Source organism: Rhododendron vialii, chromosome 8a, assembly GCF_030253575.1.
Source record: "Rhododendron vialii isolate Sample 1 chromosome 8a, ASM3025357v1".
Classification (NCBI taxonomy): Eukaryota; Viridiplantae; Streptophyta; class Magnoliopsida; order Ericales; family Ericaceae; genus Rhododendron; species Rhododendron vialii.
The window spans coordinates 35,292,146-35,313,256 of record NC_080564.1 but is presented as its reverse complement, the minus strand read 5'-3'; the positions used below and the strand labels follow the sequence as shown (position 1 = coordinate 35,313,256).

The window sequence follows — 21,111 nt, the reverse complement described above, 5'->3', positions numbered from 1 at the left end:
AGGGGCATGAATTATTATGTAACTTTGCATGCATCAAACAATGTGCGACCTATGATCACCCATCCAGATATCTATCGGGACTCTCTTCCGGAGCCTGGCCATAACCTGGCTTTAGGGTGTCACAGTAATTCTTTAGTAGTTATGGAACAACGCCTTGTGATGCTTTACGAAATATTTCGAAGTACCAAAAAAAAAAATGTGATGCTTAATGCGCTCTACAATCACATATTGAAGAGACTCTTAGTTGTGGGTTTCACACAAATGCATGAGAAGTAGATCCACATAAAATAGGTTAAAGAAGAAAAAGTACAACTTGAAAATATTCATAGGTAAATACCATTAGGGCCATCGGTAGAACAATTTACTAACGGTATGAAATTTGAAAAGTGAACACATTAGAGTTTAGCATCTTAATGGTGTCATAGCAAAAGGAAAAAAAAAATAAAAAATCTTAGTGGTCATTATTTTTTAGCGATTATTGGAAATTGATGCCTTTCTTCAACAATCCTATCAAATCCTTTTGTGTCATTTTCTATATTTTAAATCCAAGTAGAATACAAAAAAGTAAAAATTTGTTCTTTAGGAAATATTCCAAAGTAATTTTGATTTACTTCGTGCATAGCATAGCACGGGTTCAATGTTAGTTATATTTATTCAGAAGTCATCTTTTTTATTCCATTCTTTACATCATGTATTTGTCGATAACAGATAAATATGAACTGATATTTTCGACGTCCTTTATAAGCTAAATGTTTCTGATCATCAAATTAATGACTCATACGCTAATATAGCAAATTCTCACTACAGTAGGTGGAACTTCTACACCTAATCTAGCCTGAGTTCCAAAACATATTCAATTACAAACAAATATAGAGCAGTACATGCACAGATACACGCTGGTGGAAATGTGTAAGTGAGCGTGCGAACCAATTTTTTTTTATAAACAATTTTTTTTATTGTTGCTTCTTCTGCTGCTGTTGACGTGTAGGCGGAGGATTCGACATCGGCTACTTCTGCTGAGGTATATGTGAAAGAGTCTGCCACGGCGGCTGCCACGTAAACTTCTTCTTCGGCTGCGGTTGATGTAACATCTTTTATATTTGAGGTGCTTTAAGGTTTCATTTAATAATTTACGGGGCAAAGTGCAATTTTTTGTTTTAGAATTGTGCATGTGTGCCGTGTGTGTGCTGAGATGTGTGTGTGTGTGTTTCAATTAAAACAAAAAAAAAAAAGAACAAACCCATCAGGGGAGGATTTCTACGTTAGAGAGAGAGAGAGATCAACGGAGGAAGAAGAAGGAGAAGAGAAAAAAAAGAAAAATTAGGGCTAATCTTGAATTGAAGTTAATTAGGTAACTTTCATCTTAAGTATTGAAATTCATGTTTTCCATGCTAAGTTTCATATTCTGCATCTAATATACACTGAATTGAATCCATGGGAGAGGGTTTTTGAGGTTGGAATTGGGTTTTATTCTGGAAAAATTCGTATATCATATGATTGTGCTAACTGTGATTTTGGGCAAGTTGAATCTGCTCTATTTTTGACGAATTTTTCTCATCAACATGCCGACCATGTTATCTTTTGATAATTTTACTGTAGATGCCTCTGTGTGTGTAGTTTATGCTGTAAAAATTTCAGAATTTTCTGAGAAATGTGGAAAAAGATAAAAATCATGAATCGAACTGGTGTCTGGTTCGCGTTTGTGCTGGCAGCACAGACACGTGTTGGAAAAACGGGCATAACTTCTAGCTCGGGTATCGGTTTTACGTACCGTTTCTTGATTCTGAAACTAGACTCGTATATCTTTTTGAATATGTATGGGTTGTGTCGTGGTTCATTCTAGATTATAACAGTTTTTGAATTAAAGTTCAGGTTTTGGTACTTCTGAAATTCTGGACAGCTTTTGGCTTGTGTTCTTCATGAAATTCCTCAAGTTTAAGCATGCTGGGTGGACATGAGTTCTCATGAGTCTTAAACATTGATCAATTGGTGATGTTTTGGTGTTGGAATTATTCGAAAAGATTGAGTATGTGATTTTTAATGAGTATTCAATCGCAGACTATTCTGCTGGAACTGTGATTTCTGTTTTCTACGTGAAACTTCATTTGAGCGTATCTTGGTCATTCGGACTCCGTTTTGGACAAATTTTATATCTAGATTGATGTATTAGAAATCTTCTTGCTAGAGGTGGTAGTCTTGTAGTATTCTTTTGAGCTTATAGAGAAGTATGGCCAAAATACGATAGACTGTCTGGCTAAATTTTGGTATTCTGAATTTTGGTATTTCCAACACAGAATTGGTAGCTGGAATTGTTGTGTTTATAATTTGCATAAAATAAGAGTTGGACACCGTATTTGACTAAATTAGATGTTATATTGTTGATCTGAGGCAGGATATTTGCTAATACATTTGCTAAGCCTTTTAAGTATTATACACTAAATTGTTTGGCTTGTGGATAGGTGATGAGTCGGTGAATCAAGAAGCACCGAAACCATAATTGTACTTTCTTTTGGAGTACGAGGTGAGTGTTTGATTCATAGATGTTGTTCTATATTGAATTGAACTTGAATGTTGGCTTAGTGCCCGGTGATTGGCATTATGCCAAAATGCTTTTATGCCTTAAGTTATTGGCTGTGTGCCCGGTGATTGGCTTTATGCCAAAAGACTTTTATGCCTTAAGTTATTGGCTGTGTGCTTTTATGCCTTAAGTTATTGGCTGTGTGCCCGGTGATTGACTTTATGTCAAAAGGCTTTATGCCTTAAATTATTGGCTGTGTGCCCGGTGTTGCTTTTAATTGCTTTTGGTTTCTCAATAAACTGTTACAAGTTGAGATTATCTTTTAACTGTACCTTTAATATGGAATTGCATCCATGTCTCATAAACACTTCATGGGTGTTGTAGATATCCACTGCTAATCGTTGGGTGGTTGTACTCTCGCTTAGGGTAGCATGTCGGAAAGGCTGGACGAGTTTAGGCGAAATTTTGTAGATAGGGGTGTAGTTGCAGCCTATGTTAATATCTGTATAGTTTAACATTTTCTTAAGACTTCCGCTGTGTTTGTAAGAACGATATGTTTTGCGTTATCAATAAAACGGCTGTTGATTAACTTAGTTGATAGAACTTGAGTTATAGGAATGGGTTGGTTGATGTTGTACCCTCGTGTCGGTTTGGGCTCATTTGAATGTTGGCCTGAGTGGAGTGTGACAGTTGAGGTGTAGGTGGCGAAGGAGTCGACAAATGCTTCTTTTTGCTGTTGTTAAGGCTTCTTCAGCGGAGGCGGATAAAAAAGTGGCTAAGGCGGGGAAGGAAGGTCGGCCATAGTCCTACAGTTACTAACACTCCGGATACAGTTCGTCAAAATTAACAATCTACCTCTTGTAGGAAACAAAGCTCATGCGCGCAGATTCGAATGAGTACTCATTCATGTGACCACACATCTCACAGAGAAGCTGAAATAATAACCAATTATGAAATACTACCAAAACTATTTAACTATTTATCTATTCTCACCAAAATTGTCGGAAGCGGATATGATAGAGTTGCGATCATAATTTGGATTGAACTCAAGCAAGGGGAAAGCTACTCTTCAATCACCAGATCAAATTGGTTGTTCTCCTGCCTTGACCATTTGATTTTGGTGGTTGAAAAGTGTATGTATGTGTGCGTAAGTTTTGAGTGTAGTGTGAATTTTTCCAGAAGCTTCTCATTTTTTTCTTTTATAGCCTCCATCTCCTCAATGTTTGGGCTAAGATCATTTTTGTTCAATGGTCCATATTCTTCTTCTATAATCCTCCTTAAATATATATTTCTTTCGTTTCATATATCTCTACAATATATCAAAAGGACCCTTCTAGGGCCACCGATTGGTGGGAGACCGAAATTGCATCGACCGCCGTGCAGGGCCCACTTTATGTCCCGTACATATGATTCGAGCTGTTAAAATTTTTGAAAAAAAAATCGAGTGGGTCTGCAAAAAATTAGCTCAATCCAATATGTGTAAGTGTTCAACCCAATCTTCTCATTTTGCATTTACTAGATCACAGGATTCTGTGATTTGAATGGAAAATGAGAAGATTGGATCGAATACTTATATATATCGGATTGAGCTGATTTCTTACGGACCCACTAAATTTTTTTAAATTTTTTTTTAAACGGCTTGGATCATTCATGCGGGACTTAGAGTGGGCCCCACATGACGGTCAGTGCAATTTCGGTCTCTCACCAGTCAGTGGCTTTAGCTTTACCGATTTCAAAACTATCTACACAACTTTAGCATATAGTGGAATATTCTACAACATCTCTGTTATAAAACAGGAGGGTATGGGGACAAGTTGTTGGAATGACTAGGATTGATTTGATCCAAGGGCTGAGAGACATTCTCCTCATCTCATTAAAGAGCCCATTCCATTAAAGAGCCCACATTTTAAAGCTAATTACACAACTGCCGTACATGCCTCGCCACCACATTCCAAAACATATTCACCGTACTTCGTCTTTTGAAACCCCCACGCCAGAATTCCTCTCTCTCTCTCTCTCTCTCTCTCTCAAGGCACCACCTCCATCACCATCGTCCTCTCTCCCTCCTTTGTAAGTTCAATGTTTTATTCATTTAGTACCCTTTTCTGTTTTGAAGTTTGCAATTATTGCTGGGTTTTCGGTTTCTTATTAATCACCCATGGCATACGTTTGCTTTCAAGGTGTTTGTTAAAATGCATGGTAGAAATAGAATGAACTCCATTCAGACATCTTAAAAAAAGCCAAGGAAACAAAAGCAAAAAAAAATTATGGGCTCTTCAAATTCCAAACATCATTCAAAACTCCTTAGCTTATAGGCTCTCTTTCCCCATTCAGGCATTTTTTCCCATCCCTTTTGAAAAAAAACAAAATGAAATGAAATAAGCAGCAAATTGTAGACGAAAAGAAGAACTCAAAGGAAAAAAGACCTATCAGCATTATTTTTTTGATTAGTACTTACTGGCAATTCTGGTGCAAGAGAAGTATTCTTAAGCCAATTAAGCAGAATAGGCCCCGAGGAAAAACATAAAATAGTTTTGGAAAGAAATTGCGGGAAGTGTAGGGACCCAGAGGCTCGAATTCACTTGATCCAATAGTCTTTTTCCTTTTGTTCCCTTAAATTGTGGTCAAGAAGCCTATTTTTGCATATACAAGTTGACAGGTCAGCTGTTTCGAGTAATAATCTTCACACCTTTCTTATACATTATAACTTTTGGTTGATGCTGTGGAACTGTACATTGTTGCATGGGGACCAATTTTGCTTTAATGATTACCAATAATCCTTCTTCCTTGATGGTTTTAGCGCTATTACATTCTTGGCCTGAGTTGACAAGAAAGATTGACAAATTCTATTTATTTCGGTGGGTTGCTTATGTGGTGGTTCGGTGGGTTGCTTATGTGGTGGTTCGGTAAGTTTTTTTTCTTTTAATTTTTTGGTCTTTTGTTTGGAGACCGTAGCTCAATGATTCCCTTCTTGAGATGATTTCTTTTGGAAGCCGACACTTGAATTGTCATATTTATTTAGCTTCTCATTTCGGTGTACCTCAGACTCTTATGAACTTTTCTTATTTCTAGGACACCTGATGGTGTTTACATGATTCAGTACCAAAATGCTTGGTTGCTATGACTTATGGACAATACCTTGATAGCTTGGATCAATATTGATTTTCGTTGCTGCACTAATTTCTAGGTGGTGCTCGGCATTTTCATGCTTCAAGCAGACAGGGGCTCATTTTGGATCAATACTTCAAGTTGGTTTTTGCTCTACTATCTCTTAGTTGGGTTTATGCAAATTCTGTGTCGGGTTGTGATCTGAAAACTCTTTTCCTTTTTTGCTTTGTACTGTTCCTTTTTTATTTTATCAAATTTGTACTGAGTTGCAGATGATTGTTGCGGGGTAATCATTTTTTTTATATCAATAAAAAAAATCTTCGTCATTCAAGAAAAATGGGTTAATTTTCAGCAATTTGGAACTACCTAAAAAATTTTAGCTACCTACAAATTGAAATAATGTTTTGAGCCACTATCAAGATTCAAAGGGTAATTTCAATTTCAACCGAGCTGCGTAGTGCCGTAGGCACGGGCAAACACTAGTTTAGAATATTTCGGAATCATCTGGAATTGTCCGAGACTCTATAGGTTCCTCCATTTAGAAACCTTCCCAAAAGATCTAGAACATTATATAAATGGTCCTCCTAGTTTTATCCGAGTCTCATTTTCGTTCTCCAAATATCAATTACAACTCTTTTGACCTTCAAGTCTAGTTTTCATACTAAATTGATTCAATTGATAACTTTTGTCGGCCCAAATTGGACAGAAAAAATTTGATTGATGGTGGTTTGGACGTTGCAGTTCGTACCAAGTTGGTCCAATAGATGACGTTTGCCCTTAATCTGATTTTTTTTGTCCAGTTTGGCTGGTAGACGTTATCAATTAGACCAACTTATTACAAAAACCAGACTTAAAGGTCAAAAGAGTTGCAATTGATACTTGGAGGACGAAAATGAGACTTAGGTGAAATTAGGACCATTCTATAAATTTCCCTTTATTTAATAAGAAATGATAATTTCTTTTGGATGGAGACATAAAAAAGTTGGGTGAGATAAGTTTTTGAGATAATTCTTTTTAGTTAATTTTTTTAATATTTTAACAATTTTTTTTACTTTTTAATTAGAGGTATATTATATATAATCAAAACTTTTGAGGTCAAAGGTTCAAAACCTGCCAACAGCCTGCTACGTTTTGTTTAATGCTCCCAAGTCTGGATAATATATTTAGACATTGTTTCAATTTTTCTCTCTTCCAGTAACTTAGTACAGTAAATTTTATTTTAAAAATTTCTTAAGTATATTAAATTTTGAACATCATTAAAAAGATTATGGAGTAATAAAATTCTAAAATGACTAGCATGGATTTTTGAAAATCTGTTATTAGTGTAATCATAGCATGCCATATATATTTATTTATTTTGTACTCTTATGAAGTTTTCTTTTCTTGTCTTTTTTTATAAGCTCCATTACATGATCTTAATTCAAAAATAACGTTACTATTTTGAGTGATTTTACAGTTTTCAATTATTATAGAGAGCCCAAATTTAAGGTTTTGCCGTCCTGAAATTTTAGGGACGGATTTGTACTCCAAAGGTGACACATCTATATAAAATTCTTGAATCCGCTACTGATTGTCGGCCAGTGGTGGGAGTAGCTGAAGGTGGGGTGGTGGGAGGGGATGATGAGGAGATAGCAAAATGTAAAGTTTATTTTATATTTAGTAAAATTCCACTAATTTTCGGGAGGGATAATTTTGTCCGAAAAGAAGAAAAAGTCCTTAATTAGAAGCTAATCTATAAAAAGTCCTGTGAGAACCATTTCTAGTGAAGTTGGTTGCCCATCTCCCTTCCCCCAATGGTGACCAGGGTTCGAGTCCCACAGGGGGTGAAGCTTTGAGGGCCAGAGCTATGAATAGCTTCTGAACTCTTATGTGTTAACTCTAACACCCCGCTAATGTATACAATGTTGAAGAAAAAAAAAGTCGTGTCCTTTAACTAAAAAAAGTCAAATTATCGGTTACTTTTGGCCAATTATCCCTTTTTGTTCTCTGAAATTTCATTGGTATTAGAGTTTATACTCCTATTAGGATTCTTCTAAGAATCACACAAGGCCACACAACAAACCTTACCTTGGATTCCAAGTAATATTCCTAATCGAATCCAGAATTTTGTTAGGGAAAATGACGGCCAATGACATATTTTGATAATTAATACCCGTCAAGGACATTTTCAGTATTAACAATTGTTACTGGCATGTTCTTAAAGGGTATTAATTATTAAAACACGTTCTGGACCGTCATTTTCCCATTTTGTTAGGAAAGCGTACCCTAATACTTTCTTTATGAAATCTAATTGGTTGAATCTTTCATAATTAATCATGACCTTTGTTTAATTAGTACCATCTGGCAGAGAAAGAATTGGAAAGCTCAAAGGCATCGACGCTCGACGGGCCCAACACTTCTTGACCTAAAAGGATTCTTGTTGTACAAGCAATCCTTTAATTCCCAAATTTCCGATTTACCCCAAAAAAAAAAAAAAAAAACGTCCTTTGTATTCCATTCTTTACATATCTCTCTCTCCGTCTCTCCCTCTTCTGTCTCCGATCACAATGTTTCCAATGGAAAACATCACGGGAGTATCCATCCTTTGGTTATCCGGAGGGAAAAGATTCCGTATCATTCTAAATCACCCAGATGAAGATCAAGAAGCCGAACCCGAAAACGAAGAAGTATTCAAAGAAGAAGTTGAAGAAGACACAGACATATTGTCCGTATTACTCAAAGATCCCCGCTTCCTCCACTCGATTTTCTCGGCCGCACCTAATATCCAAGACTTGCGACGGAAAAAGATCAAATCTTTTCCAAACCCACAACCTCAAGATTTGAAGAAGAAAGGCCTTGACTGTTCGGTGACTTACACACACGGACCTCCACACGGGAATTACAAAAAGGGTCAGTGCTCGTACGTAATCTGCGTGATTTGCAGTGACCATGTTCCACATGGAGTAGAAATCAAAAGCACCCAATGCGGCCACGCGTATTGCAGAGAATGCTTTCCCGTTTACCTAATCGAGAAAATCCAAGAAGATGCTTCTAAGGTGAAGTGTCCTGTTTCAAAGTGTGAGACTCTGTTTACACCCAAATCTGTTCGCGGGTTCATACCGGAACAGGTGTTTGATCGATGGATCCGTTGGTTAACCGAGTCTTCGGTGCTGGCCCAGCCGATTCACATCCGGTGCCCGTTCGAGTGGTGTGGGAAGAGGTTTGTGGACGATGAGAGAGGGTTTCTGATAAGGGCTTGTCCCAATTGCTGGAGGCTGTTTTGTATGAAGTGTAGGGTGGGTTGGCATATGGGGAAAAGTTGTGCGCAGTATAAGTTCGAGGAGGAGTTGGAGAGGCAGTTGTTGTGGGGGGAGCGGCGGAGAGGAGGGTGGTCTGATTTTGGGGGTAGCAGGATTTTCATAATTAATTGATCAGGAGATCAGAGTCTTCGACTTCACATTCATTAAGGTTTGGTTAATCATGTTTTTTTTTTCTTTTTTTTCTTTTTGGGGGACTGTTCAACTCTAATCATGCATATGTTGAACTCTAATATTCTTGAATTTGTGTTACAAGCATGTTGTTTGTAATAACTTGGACTGTTTGCTTTATAGTGTTCAAGGGATTAGAAAAGAGATTTTCACTGCACTGACGGAGCCTGGATTTTAATCCCGACCGGGGGGTTTGATTTAGTAGACATATATTTTTTATTAGAACGTATACTTATTATATCGTAAAGTTTTTACTTTTCAATTCATTACATTTGTCTATTAAAATGATTCTTCAGGCTATATCAACTATTATGTGCTTATTTTTTTATTTATGAAAAAAATTGAGAAATGAGAATGTAAAATAACCGATTTTTTTAAATCAAATTGAACCAAAATTATTGCGATTATAAGTAGTAATACACGAATAACTATCAATAATATTCAAAATCAGATATATACAAAATAAAAATTTTAAAACTCAGACGGTCAGAAAACTGGGGCCGGGGGCTCCCGGGCCTCAACATAGTTCCGCCCCTGTTTCACTGAATACAAGTCAATCTGAAACTTTTTTAAATGATATTCAAGAAAAGAATATTTTAGAAAAATTCATAGAATTAGAGGAACTTGTTCTCTTGAACGGATTTAGATAGACTACAGGTTCATTTCAATTGGAATTTTGTTATTCATCATCTACGAGAATCTCCACACTAAGTATCCATGGTTGAATGGTTAAAGCACCCAAAGAATAATTGGAGAGTTCGTAGGTTCAATTTCTACTGGATGCATGCATGAAATATTCGTTTAGTCGAGGGCTTCCAAACACGTAAGCTAAGCCCAGTCCGTTCTCACCCGCAATGAATATGAAGTGTATCATTCTTTTGGGAATGGGAAAGTAGACACTCTTAGGCCCCGTTCAGTTGCCAGGAAAGTACAGGAAAGGATGGGAAAATCAACTTTTCCATGATTTTTATAGTGTTCAGTTGGCAAGAAAGTAGTGGGAAACATGTTTTTAAGTTTTCCTGCAGGAATTACTTTCCTGCAAAAGTGATCCTGCAAAAAACACAGGATTTTGCGTTGCGGAAAAAGGAAAATGAGTGAACACTCACAAAATTTTCCCGAAAGTTTCTTTTTCTTGATAAATGAACAACTAAACCTTAATTATTCTTGCAAAATTCTTTTGTCAAATGAACACTCACAGGAAAATAATTTTCTTATTCTTTTACTTCACCTCACTTCACTCTTTCTGGGAACCAATTTCCCACACAGCTTTCTCGACAACTGAACGGAGCCTTAGTATAATATTAAGAGATATAATGTTACCATGTTTTCTAGATTTTACTTCTATGTTTCTTGTTTAATCATAGTTTCCTTACTATGCATGCTTTCCTAATTTGTTTAGGTTTTGTTTTCCACATGTTTCATGAACTGTGTTAGTGTTGGAACGTGGGTTTCATTAATTCTGATTTAATATAGCACTTGTCACACAGAATTATCGATCTGCACACACATTCTACTGTAGAAGTCTTTGAGTCAGTTTGTATTATTGGAGACGAGAAATATTATGAAATAAAGTTCAAGTGCCTTTTTTCTCATATATGATATGAGTGTCCCTGCTTCTAAATTGTTCTTCTTGTTCTAAGCTTCACTTATTTAACGGTCTTGGTCATGCAGTCTAAGATTCTAGCTTGTATTGTTGGAGAGTGTGCTCGAGTGTTATTATCCTTGGAAAAAATTTCCGGTTAGGCGACTCTACTACAATCTCTTAGTTAAATATTTGGGGAAGAAGCACTTTTTTTGAAAACCGACCGTTTCATTATCATTTCGCTTGTTCTTATTTTTGCTGCTAGAAGTTTTAATTTATATGTGATGCACAAGTTGTACGACTCTACCTTGGTCCTTGAGATCATCAGCTTTGTTTCTTTTTTTATTCTTTTTTGGAAACCAGTCAACTCATTCAAACCCGAATGTAAAGATTACATTGCAAAATTCATGAATACGCCAAACTATCTAATCCGGAATACGAGAACTTCAAAAACTACAACAGCAAATCAACACTAGGTGTCGATACGAAAATCTCGTCCGGAACTAGCTAGGGAGAGAGATATCAATCGAAATTCCTATACAAAACCATTGCACAATAAGAAACAAACAAAGGTGATTGATATGGTTTAGGCTAAATTAAGTTGGATACCGATTTCAGCACCAAGTCTCTGTTAATCCTGCCCCAAGTTAGGTTCAATTATATCACTATCAAGATTCAAAATCTAATACTACTATTTCAACTGCAATTAAAATGTTACTAATTATCAGCCCCTATAGAACTATATATATATATATATATATATATATATACACACACACACACACACACACACACACACCACGATATTAAACCGATCGGAGCACACTTCTAAGTTCTAACATTTGTTCCACTTTCGGAAGTACTAATGTGTTACACTTTGTTCCAATTTCAACTGCAAAATTCATCTTTCCCTTTCTGATGCAGGTGGGTACCATCTTTTCAGCTAAGATTTCTCTCCATTCTCTGCAAATTGTAAAGAAGGAGAGAGCCTTCAACGTCCTCAATTCCAGCAACGTCCGTGACGGACGTAGTGACATCTTCATTCAGCAGCAAATCTTTGTTCTGCCTATGATTGGTTTAAGAAGTTTTGTGATTTCATTAGTTCCAAACATTAATTCCTGGTATGGGAAATGCAATTGTTCAGTTTTCCGTCAAGAGTAGAATGCAACTAGTATAATTTGTTTTGACAAGGAATTATTCTTTGATTAGGCAATAGCTCAAACAGATCTTTGCTTCTATTAGGATGTTCATAATTCCTCTTTGTTTTTTATATTGCATGGTATATCCGTTAACACCCGACATGACCACGCATTGCAGAATATTGTGCCCTTTGACTGCTCCCGTGACCTTCTAACGTATTGTTACGTACTACTGTGTAGTAGGGAGTAAGCTCACATTAATTTGAATAGTCCTTTAACTTTTACTCATCAAGTGATGCGGGACAGATTCAAGTGAGGTATAGAGAGTTTCAGAAATCTTCTTAAAAAATAAACAGCTTATTTCACATTTTCAAACTCAAAAATAATGTAAATAAAAAATATTTTTTTAATTTTTTTTGCACCGTATTAAAGATCTTGATGAGATCTATTAAACAAGATCTATATTGATAGAAAAATTATTTGTGTAAACACATTATTTTTGAGCTTGAAATTATCTTCTTAAAAAATAAGTACTTATTTTACATTCCGGAACGGGGCCTTAATGGATCTAGCTAGTGGCAATTTATGTAATATTATTTCAGCAAGATTACAAATGTGTTAGCCTTGATAATAGTAGCTACTCTCTGCGGTTCAATTATGGGACTATTGGGATCCCCATAGAGAACTATTCTTTATTTATTTATTTTAAACTCAATTAATAGTGAATGTGCTATTAATCTGTCTGTCTTCCAAGCCTATGTGTAGATCATAACTAATCTCTACTTTGACAAATTTAATGACCCTCTTCCTCCATCTTTTCCCCGTTTAGTGGGCTCAATTATTTAGTTGTCACTTTGTCAGTGTGGACTTTTAAGCTAAAAGGTGCAATTGGGCATACAATTCAAGACCATTTGTGTAGACACTTTAAAGTTAGAGCTAGCTTAATTTGTTTGAGCTCGGCTTAATTAGTAGTCGACAAACTCAAGCCAAATTGTTAGGTTTGTTTGATAATCAAGCTGATATGGAGTATTGGGTTAGACTCGGCTCATTTTAAGTTATAGTAGGTAGTAAAGTCACAATATCACGTTGGAGGGATCTATTTTTTTCAATGCCTCTTTTGCCATCTTTTTCATGACATTGGGTTTAGCAAAAGTTACTAAAAGATTAGACCCATAATTATTGAAAGAAGACTTAAAAGTGGATGAGTATGAACCACAAACATGACATATTCAAGAACCTTCTCCATAATCCCCCAAACCTTTTCCCCACAAAGGTGTTTAAAGCAATATGAACAACATTACTTTGAAAAGCTAATGGGCTAGATGACAACATGTTTAAAATTAAAAAGAGAAATGGTTACCCAAATTTGAATGTTGTGCTTTTTATTTAAAACCACAAGGTCCACAACAGAGAGAGAGAGAGAGAGAGAGAGAGAGAGAGAGAGAGAGAGGCCCATGCCTCTATTGCTCTACATTTACTAGTCATAATAATGAGACTCCCAATAATTTCAATTTTGTACTATCACCTATCCCACCTCTCTTTCTTTTCTTTCGACGGTGAAGGGTGTTCAAATCAATTTATGTACGATGTGCCCCAACTATTCTCTTCTTTAGCCCGGTTAAATGCATGTCATTCCTGCTAGAATTTAAAAATTCATAAAAAATTACTTTCGCGCAGCCTGACACTAAAAATTCAATCGTGATCAATTGTGTGGGAAGTAAGCCTCGCTCCCTCCCACCCCCATCTTTTAGTCCTCCCCTCCTGTAACCCATTCTTTTTCAACTTTCTTTTACTGGCTGTGGGGCCTCATGTCCCCAGAACTTTGTTATGCAATGCCTCAGTTTTTTGTCCTCTTCTTTGCTTTAACCTTTTCACTATGCATGTAGTAACAAAAGGGTGCTGGTGGTAAAAAATTTACTCTATTCGTTTCTTTAATCAGGACTTTATACGAAAAATAAAAGAAGATGAATCAGGATGTCCGTTTTCGAAATTCAAATTTCGATGATTAGAAATGCCATGAACATAAGGGATCGTTTGGAAATATTTTTAGTGGAACTTCTTGGAGGTTGTATTTGTCTCTTTTTTTTTTTTTGTGTGTGTGTGATTGTTTCAATCACTTAAAATGTATTGTACCTAAGTTACTATATTTCATGTCATGCTAAGAATTGTGGCCTCGCCATTAACCAACTGTATAATCCTATTGGCTAGGATTTCAGTACTCTCAACCATCGGGCACATATTTACTAATTGTTATTTTGAGAAGCCTTTTTATTACGTGGCGACATTTTGATTGAAATATAAACCAAACTAATTAAATAAAACTACAACAACCCTTAATTAAATTCCAATAAATTTGATTGAAATAGGAATTCAAGAACAATTTATAAAAGGTTCTTTTTTAATTGCATCATAAAAAGTGTTTTTCCCCAATTCAATTCAAAGGATGACCCACCACCATTGTTGCTTGTAAAATGACAATTATGATTCAAGATGATCAGACAACTGTCCTAGCCGGCCATGCATGCGCAGAAGCTCCATTGACTGGGGCCCACGCCAGGCATCAAGTGGGCCATAACCTAGTGTATCATATGAATTCTTATCCATCCATCCATGCAAATTGAAAGTGGACCTGTTTTCAAAATTGGAATACCCCCAAAACGGAACAGGTACGTACGTACGTACTCTTTTTCTGCTTTTAATCGGAGTAATTTCTATCTATATAAGTAATGACCCCTCGTACGCTGTATGGGTGTGCCGTGTCTAGTTAATTATCTTCAGAGGCCACAATTAATGTATTTATTAAGTTCAAAATCTTTTAATGAAATTACTCTCTGTCAAGTGACAACAACAAAATAGAAAGTCATTCAAGGAGTAATCACTGAGACTGCAGTTGAAGAACAATTAACTAGGTTGGTTGCACCGGAGTAGTTGAGGTGCACATAAGTCGTTGACCTACAGATCCTATTTATGGAAAAAAACAGTGGATGTAAGTTGTTAATGAGTGTTGGTTAGTATAACAATGTATAGGATAAGAGAAGTGCAAACCTCATAAACATTTGGCACACACGAGACGAAATTACACGGCACGAGAATTTCATTTTGAGGCCTTTGTAATACCATTGATGTCACTTTACAAATTTGGCAGGTAAAATTGGGAAAACAGAGCAAGGTAAAAAATGAAGTGGCACGTGTGGAGATTCAGCTCCGCTACGCACAAGAACACGTGTAGGACCCAGACGACTACTGTCTCAGATTTCATTTTGGGGCTTTTAAGACCCACCAAACCCAATACTCTACAGTATCATTTTTTAATGGTAATGGCAGCCACGTAGAGTGGAGTGCTACCGACCAAAACAGGAAAGGAGTTTGAAGATTTTTTTTTTTTGAAAATGAGTTTGAAGATTATGAGGTGAAAATTTATACTCCTACCCCACTAAAAGATTAAGAGAAAAATTTAAAAAGTTTTACAGAGATAAATTGTGTGCATCTAAAAATATTTTGAACGGTCGAAATTTAAAAAAGAAGAAGATCCGGGGTATTAAAGCACTTTTCCAGGGATTGTGGAAATGAAAGGATGAAATTTTCCGTCGTCTCCGTGAACAACTTATTCACGACTCTTTCGTAAATAAGTATCTCTCAAAGATTAAAAAACCTTAGTCCTATTAATTAATACCACTAGTATTAACAATCAAGCAGCAAGCAATATGACGCTAGTGGGAGCTCACGTGAACCTAAATCGGAACAGTTTTAACTACACTTAAGACCCATAATCCTATATATAAACATAACCCCTGGTTAATTAGTGGTGTAGGTTTTGGGTTTTTGACAATAACAGTTTTGCTAACCTCCGCCCACTAGGCAGGCGGAGGATAATACGCACATAATTTCAAACAAATTCTGATATCAATGTATATCTCACGAATATTAATACACTTTCACAAATATCAATACACATTTTCTGAATACCTTTTATCTATTATCCTACACCCTTTGGGCGGATGTTAGAATAATCCTTGACCCAATAATAGTATGACAACATGGAATGGATTCGTAGCATGTAGGGGATAAATGGAAAGGGAAAGCCAGGACACCGTGGTTGATTCCAAAAAGAGAGATTCATTGTAGCACCAGATTAAAAAGAGATGATCTATAAGTTTGAACATTTATAGAATATAATTCATCTAATAAGGTGATATGGATTATGGAATATCCAGTATATATAGTACGGTATCGTTAACTCAAAAATATTAGGAGTATTAAGGTATAATTACTAATCCCATAAAGAATCACCCAGGTCACCCCAATTGTGAAATAAAACATGCTTTCAAAGGGACTAAAGGAAGAAACTACTAGCAAAATGCGATTTTCTAACCACGAAAGATGAAATTAATTAAAGTTCAGATTACTGCCACTCAGCATCGAGGAATTATTCAGTTGTCTGGGAGCACCGTCGCGTGATGCTTTGGACCACTCAAGAGCCACATATTTATGTGTAATCCTTAATTCGAGTGAAGTCTTTACACTTAGTCGTGAACCCTGCGAGAATATGTGATTATAGAGTGATCCGAATTCTGAAACACTACGTAGCGGTTTTCATGAACTATTAATGGATAATATCACGTTCACTTGTCCAATCCAATCCATCTCACTTGCATACATGTTTTTTTTTTACTTGAGAAAATACTTTGCATACATGTTGATGTTGCAAACCCTACATGACTTCCAACATGGACTACCTGTGGCCCCAATTTCTGTTAAAATTATTCAGCCTTCATAAAATTTTAATCTTTAAAACTGGTGGTGGATTGTTATATTTGCGGGCTGAGCTCTGTCCAGTGTTAATAGCCTCCAGTCCGGTCAAATTTCGCCCATTTGTGAGTTCATTTGGGTCTACAACAACAATCAAAATCGTTCATCGTTTAAAACTTGCCGAGAACATTGACCATTAAAAATTCACGTTTATTTTATATCTTTTGATATAATTTCAAAATGTATTAAGCTCATGTAAAATGTGTTAAATGGGTTGCAATCCTGTGTTACATATCTTTTTTTTACAAGATTAGCGCAATTTGAAACTAAATAGTTTGATCATTATTGTGAACCCACAAATGGGCGAAACTCGACCGAACTGGAGACTTTAACACTGAATAGGACCTCAACCCTGTGTTTGCATAGCAATAATCCAGGGTGGTGCTGTGCATGGTGACAGCTACATCCGGATTATCCGTCTCGGTAATTAATGGTTTAGATTTTAAAAGAAATTTTCCACGGAAGAGTTTAACTCTTTTCAGAAAGAGATTTATTTATTTTTAAATCTAATCCATCCAAGATACTTTTGGATGATTGAGAAGGCACAGCACCACCCCAGGTTGCTCTCAACATACTGAATAATATTATCTCCAAACTTACCATGTTCTCCTCACTTCACTCTCTTCACTCATTGCAACTGTACCCCCTACCCTCCATCAGCCGCACACGCACACGAACCCCACCTTCCTCCTCCTCTTCTCTCTCTCTCTCTCCAAAACTCCATATATACACTGATACACAAGCACCACCAGACCAAGACCAACCCAGCCACCTCAATGTCGATCTCTCCAGCCACCCTCTCCCACCTCCCTCTCCTCTCCCTCTTCCTCCTCCTCCTCCTCCTCCTCCTCCTCCCCACCTCCTCTCTCTCCAAAACCTTCTTAGTCCGCGTCCACCACGACTCCAAGCCCTCCATCTTCCCAACCCACAAGCACTGGTACGAATCTACACTCACCTCCCTCTCCCCCACCACCACCACCACCACTGACCAAACCCCCAGTCGCATTATCCACACTTACGACACCATTTTCCACGGATTCTCCGCAAAGCTCTCGCCTTTACAAGCCAAAAACCTCGAATCCCTCTCCGGCATAGTCGCCGTCATTCCCGAACAAATTCGAAAACTTGAAACCACTAGATCCCCTGAATTTCTCGGGTTAAAAACCAGGGACAGTGCCGGGTTGTTGAAGGAGTCGGATTTCGGGTCGGATTTTGTGATCGGGGTTATAGACACTGGGATCTGGCCGGAGAGGCAAAGCTTTAATGACAGGGATCTTTTGCCGGTGCCGAGTAAGTGGAAAGGTGAGTGTGTTTCCGGTAAGGATTTTCCGACGACGTCGTGTAATCGGAAGCTGATTGGAGCGAGGTATTTTAGTGACGGGTATGAGGCGACGAATGGGAAGATGAACGAAACCACGGAGTATCGGTCGCCGAGGGATTCTGACGGGCATGGCACCCACACGGCATCCATCGCCGCCGGGAGGTACTGTTGGAATTTATTACTTTTTTTTTTTTTTGTGTGTAACAAAAATAGTTTCTGATTTGTTTGAAAAGGGAAAAAGGAAAATTTTCAGAAATTTTTCGGTTTTAATTTAAGTATGGACTGCCGGGAAAAAAAAATTGAGTATAGGAACGCACCATGTACAACTTGTGTTAATTAATGTTTCATTGCTAACTAATTACGATACAGTTCCTCGTGGATAGATTGTTCGCTTTTAACTATCCACGAGGAACTGCTCGTAGATATGTTTGCATATGTTAGGCATGTTATTGTGTTTCTATACCCAATTATTTTGTCTACATTACACAACATAGGAGTACTAATTAGCACAACATAATTGGTTAATTGGATAAAAACCATCAATCACAATTCACGTAGCGTCACATTCATATGGTACAAATTATTGTATACATGTTGCGATTATCAATTTTTGCTAAAATAATGTAGTATTGTTGTGTTATAATTTATAGTTGTGGTGTTGTCTCGTTTATAGAAATTCTAACAAACATTTTCAACAGGTACGTGTTCCCGGCGTCTACGCTAGGTTACGCGCGCGGAGTGGCGGCGGGGATGGCTCCGAAAGCCCGTCTCGCCGCCTACAAGGTCTGCTGGAACGCCGGGTGCTACGACTCCGACATCCTCGCTGCCTTCGACGCCGCTGTCAGAGACGGTGTCGATGTCGTTTCCCTGTCTGTCGGTGGCGTCGTGGTCCCTTACTACCTCGACGCCATCGCGATAGGCGCGTTCGGAGCCTCCGATGCTGGCGTCTTCGTCTCCGCCTCAGCCGGCAATGGTGGCCCTGGCGGCCTCACCGTTACAAACGTGGCCCCCTGGGTCACCACGGTAGGCGCTGGTACGCTGGATAGGGATTTCCCCGCCAATGTTAAACTCGGTAACGGGAAAATTATCCCAGGCGTGAGTGTCTACGGTGGGCCAGGGTTAGCTCCTGGACGTCTCTACCCGCTAATTTACGCCGGGAATGAAGGTTCCGACGGCTACTCCTCATCGCTATGCTTAGAAGGTTCTTTAGACCCCAATTTCGTGAAAAACAAAATCGTGTTATGCGATCGTGGAATCAACTCGAGAGCGGCTAAAGGCGAAGTAGTTCAAAAAGCGGGTGGAATCGGAATGATTTTAGCTAACGGAGTTTTTGACGGCGAGGGGTTGGTCGCTGACTGCCACGTCATCCCAGCGACCGCCGTCGGTGCGTCATCCGGTGACGAGATAAGGAAATACATAACCTCTGCTTCGAAATCAAAGTCACCACCTACTGCCACTATAGAATTTCAAGGGACCCGACTCCATGTCCGACCCGCCCCTGTTGTTGCCTCGTTTTCGGCCCGTGGTCCTAACCCGGAGACACCCGAGATACTGAAACCCGACATTATTGCTCCTGGATTGAACATACTCGCCGCTTGGCCGGATCGAGTTGGGCCATCCGGTCTCCCATCGGATAAACGGCAAACAGAATTTAACATACTTTCTGGTACTTCTATGGCATGTCCTCATGTTTCGGGTCTGGCTGCATTGTTGAAGGCAGCTCATCCTGAGTGGAGTCCAGCTGCAATTAGGTCGGCGTTAATGACGACTGCATACACGGTGGACAATCGGGGAGGAACGATAGGAGATGAATCGACCGGGAATTCTTCCACGGTCATGGATTTCGGAGCGGGCCATGTCCACCCGCAGAAGGCTATGGATCCGGGTCTAGTCTACGACATGAATTCCTACGATTACGTGGATTTTCTATGTAATTCGAATTACACGACAAAAAACATACAAGCGATCACAAGGAAGAATGCGGATTGCAGAGGGGCGAAAAAGGCAGGGCATATCGGGAACTTGAATTACCCGTCGCTGACTGCTGTGTTTCAGCAATATGGGAGGAGGAAGATGTCCACGCATTTCATAAGGACAGCGACGAACGTTGGCGACGCGAATGCAGTGTATCAAGTGGCGGTGAAGCCGCCGAGCGGGACCCTGGTGACGGTAGAGCCGGAGAAGTTGGTGTTCAGGAGGGTGGGGCAGCGGCTGAGTTTTCTGGTGAGGGTGGAGGCTGTGAAGGTCAAGTTGTCCCCCGGGAGTTCTAGCACCAAAAGTGGCTCCATAATCTGGTCTGATGGTAAACATGTTGTCACTAGTCCTTTAGTCATCACAATGCAAACACCTCTGTAATTTTGAACTTCAGGTCTTCTGGGTTTTGCTTTTGGTTTTTGGTTTTGCCAATTTCTCTTTATTTTTGCCTCTTTCTAGATATATATAGTATATAGGTAGAGTGAGTGGGTGTTATAGTAAGAGTGTTTTCCATTTCAGAAAGCAGGGTGGGGAAGGGTTCTTTGTTGTAAGTTGAAAAATCAAGCATGTCTCTGTAGAAAAAAATGTTGTGTGTTGAGAGAGAAGGGGCCAAGGAGTGTGAAATAAGATATGTTATCCTTTTGTTTCTCTCCTCGATCTCAAATGTTATATTGTATTTTCGAAGGAGAACAATTTTCCAAATAGAATAGACAAAAATCCCCTGTTTTTTTCTTTCTTTCTATACTCTCATCATCTCATTTTCAGGTGTTTTTAACTTGTTTTCATTTGCTTAAAAATTAAGGCACTGTGGTGTGGGCAGGTAGGTGCATGTGGAAGCTGCAGATGTGGGAGTAGTAGTGTTGTTGGGGAATTCGTGTTTTCTTGGATTCAAGTATCTGAGTGCATAAACTAAAAGATTAAAAACAATCAAAGACAGAGCAATAATTTTTTGAGCCCTTTATGTATTTTCATGTTCCTCTTGACTTCTAGAGTGATTAGAAACTTTGGCCCTACAGAATATTTCCAGACTGTACGTGTCATCCTTTTCACAATTTCTTTCATCTAATCAGTTGGAGGCAAAACATCTTATCATGTTTCCATCCGGAGCTTTAGTCTGGCGCTAATTGAGATTTTCACAATTAGACGGTGGGATTGTTCTTCTGGAATTAATTGATGTACGAGTAAACTGATCC

The 21,111-nt window shown here is 38.2% G+C and overlaps 2 protein-coding genes across 4 annotated transcripts; both read left to right on the top strand.

Moving 5' to 3' along the window:
* The first annotated feature begins 1,202 nt into the window (after positions 1 to 1,202).
* LOC131335532 (probable E3 ubiquitin-protein ligase ARI2) lies at positions 1,203 to 11,865 on the top strand. Of its 3 annotated transcripts, XM_058370932.1 has the most exons (5): positions 1,203 to 1,351; positions 2,460 to 2,521; positions 5,319 to 5,424; positions 5,706 to 5,766; positions 7,974 to 9,180. In XM_058370932.1, the coding sequence occupies exon 5, from the start codon at positions 8,173 to 8,175 to the stop codon at positions 9,034 to 9,036; it is 864 nt and encodes a 287-aa protein (XP_058226915.1). In that variant the 5' UTR covers positions 1,203 to 1,351; positions 2,460 to 2,521; positions 5,319 to 5,424; positions 5,706 to 5,766; positions 7,974 to 8,172; the 3' UTR covers positions 9,037 to 9,180. The 3 variants fall into 3 exon arrangements, 2 of the variants coding, with proteins under 2 accessions (XP_058226915.1, XP_058226914.1); XR_009202543.1 differs by lacking the exons at positions 5,319 to 5,424; positions 5,706 to 5,766; positions 7,974 to 9,180 and adding an exon at positions 2,903 to 3,113 and having other exon boundaries at positions 1,247 to 1,351; XM_058370931.1 differs by lacking the exons at positions 1,203 to 1,351; positions 2,460 to 2,521; positions 5,319 to 5,424; positions 5,706 to 5,766 and adding an exon at positions 11,600 to 11,865 and having other exon boundaries at positions 8,045 to 9,073.
* Positions 11,866 to 17,240: 5,375 nt separating this feature from the next.
* LOC131335531 (subtilisin-like protease SBT1.5) lies at positions 17,241 to 20,566 on the top strand. The gene is made up of 2 exons (XM_058370930.1): positions 17,241 to 18,106; positions 18,643 to 20,566. The coding sequence occupies exons 1-2, from the start codon at positions 17,400 to 17,402 to the stop codon at positions 20,297 to 20,299; spliced, it is 2,364 nt and encodes a 787-aa protein (XP_058226913.1). The 5' UTR covers positions 17,241 to 17,399; the 3' UTR covers positions 20,300 to 20,566.
* Positions 20,567 to 21,111: the final 545 nt, after the last annotated feature.

What these genes read in the sequence shown, in the direction of transcription:
- LOC131335532 (XM_058370931.1), top strand. Translation starts at nt 8,173, where the DNA reads ATGTTTCCAATGGAAAACATCACGGGAGTATCCATCCTTTGGTTATCC.
- LOC131335531 (XM_058370930.1), top strand. Translation starts at nt 17,400, where the DNA reads ATGTCGATCTCTCCAGCCACCCTCTCCCACCTCCCTCTCCTCTCCCTC. An exon ending in GCATCCATCGCCGCCGGGAG is followed by an intron (nt 18,107 to 18,642) that starts GTACTGTTGGAA and finishes CATTTTCAACAG; the next exon opens with GTACGTGTTCCCGGCGTCTA.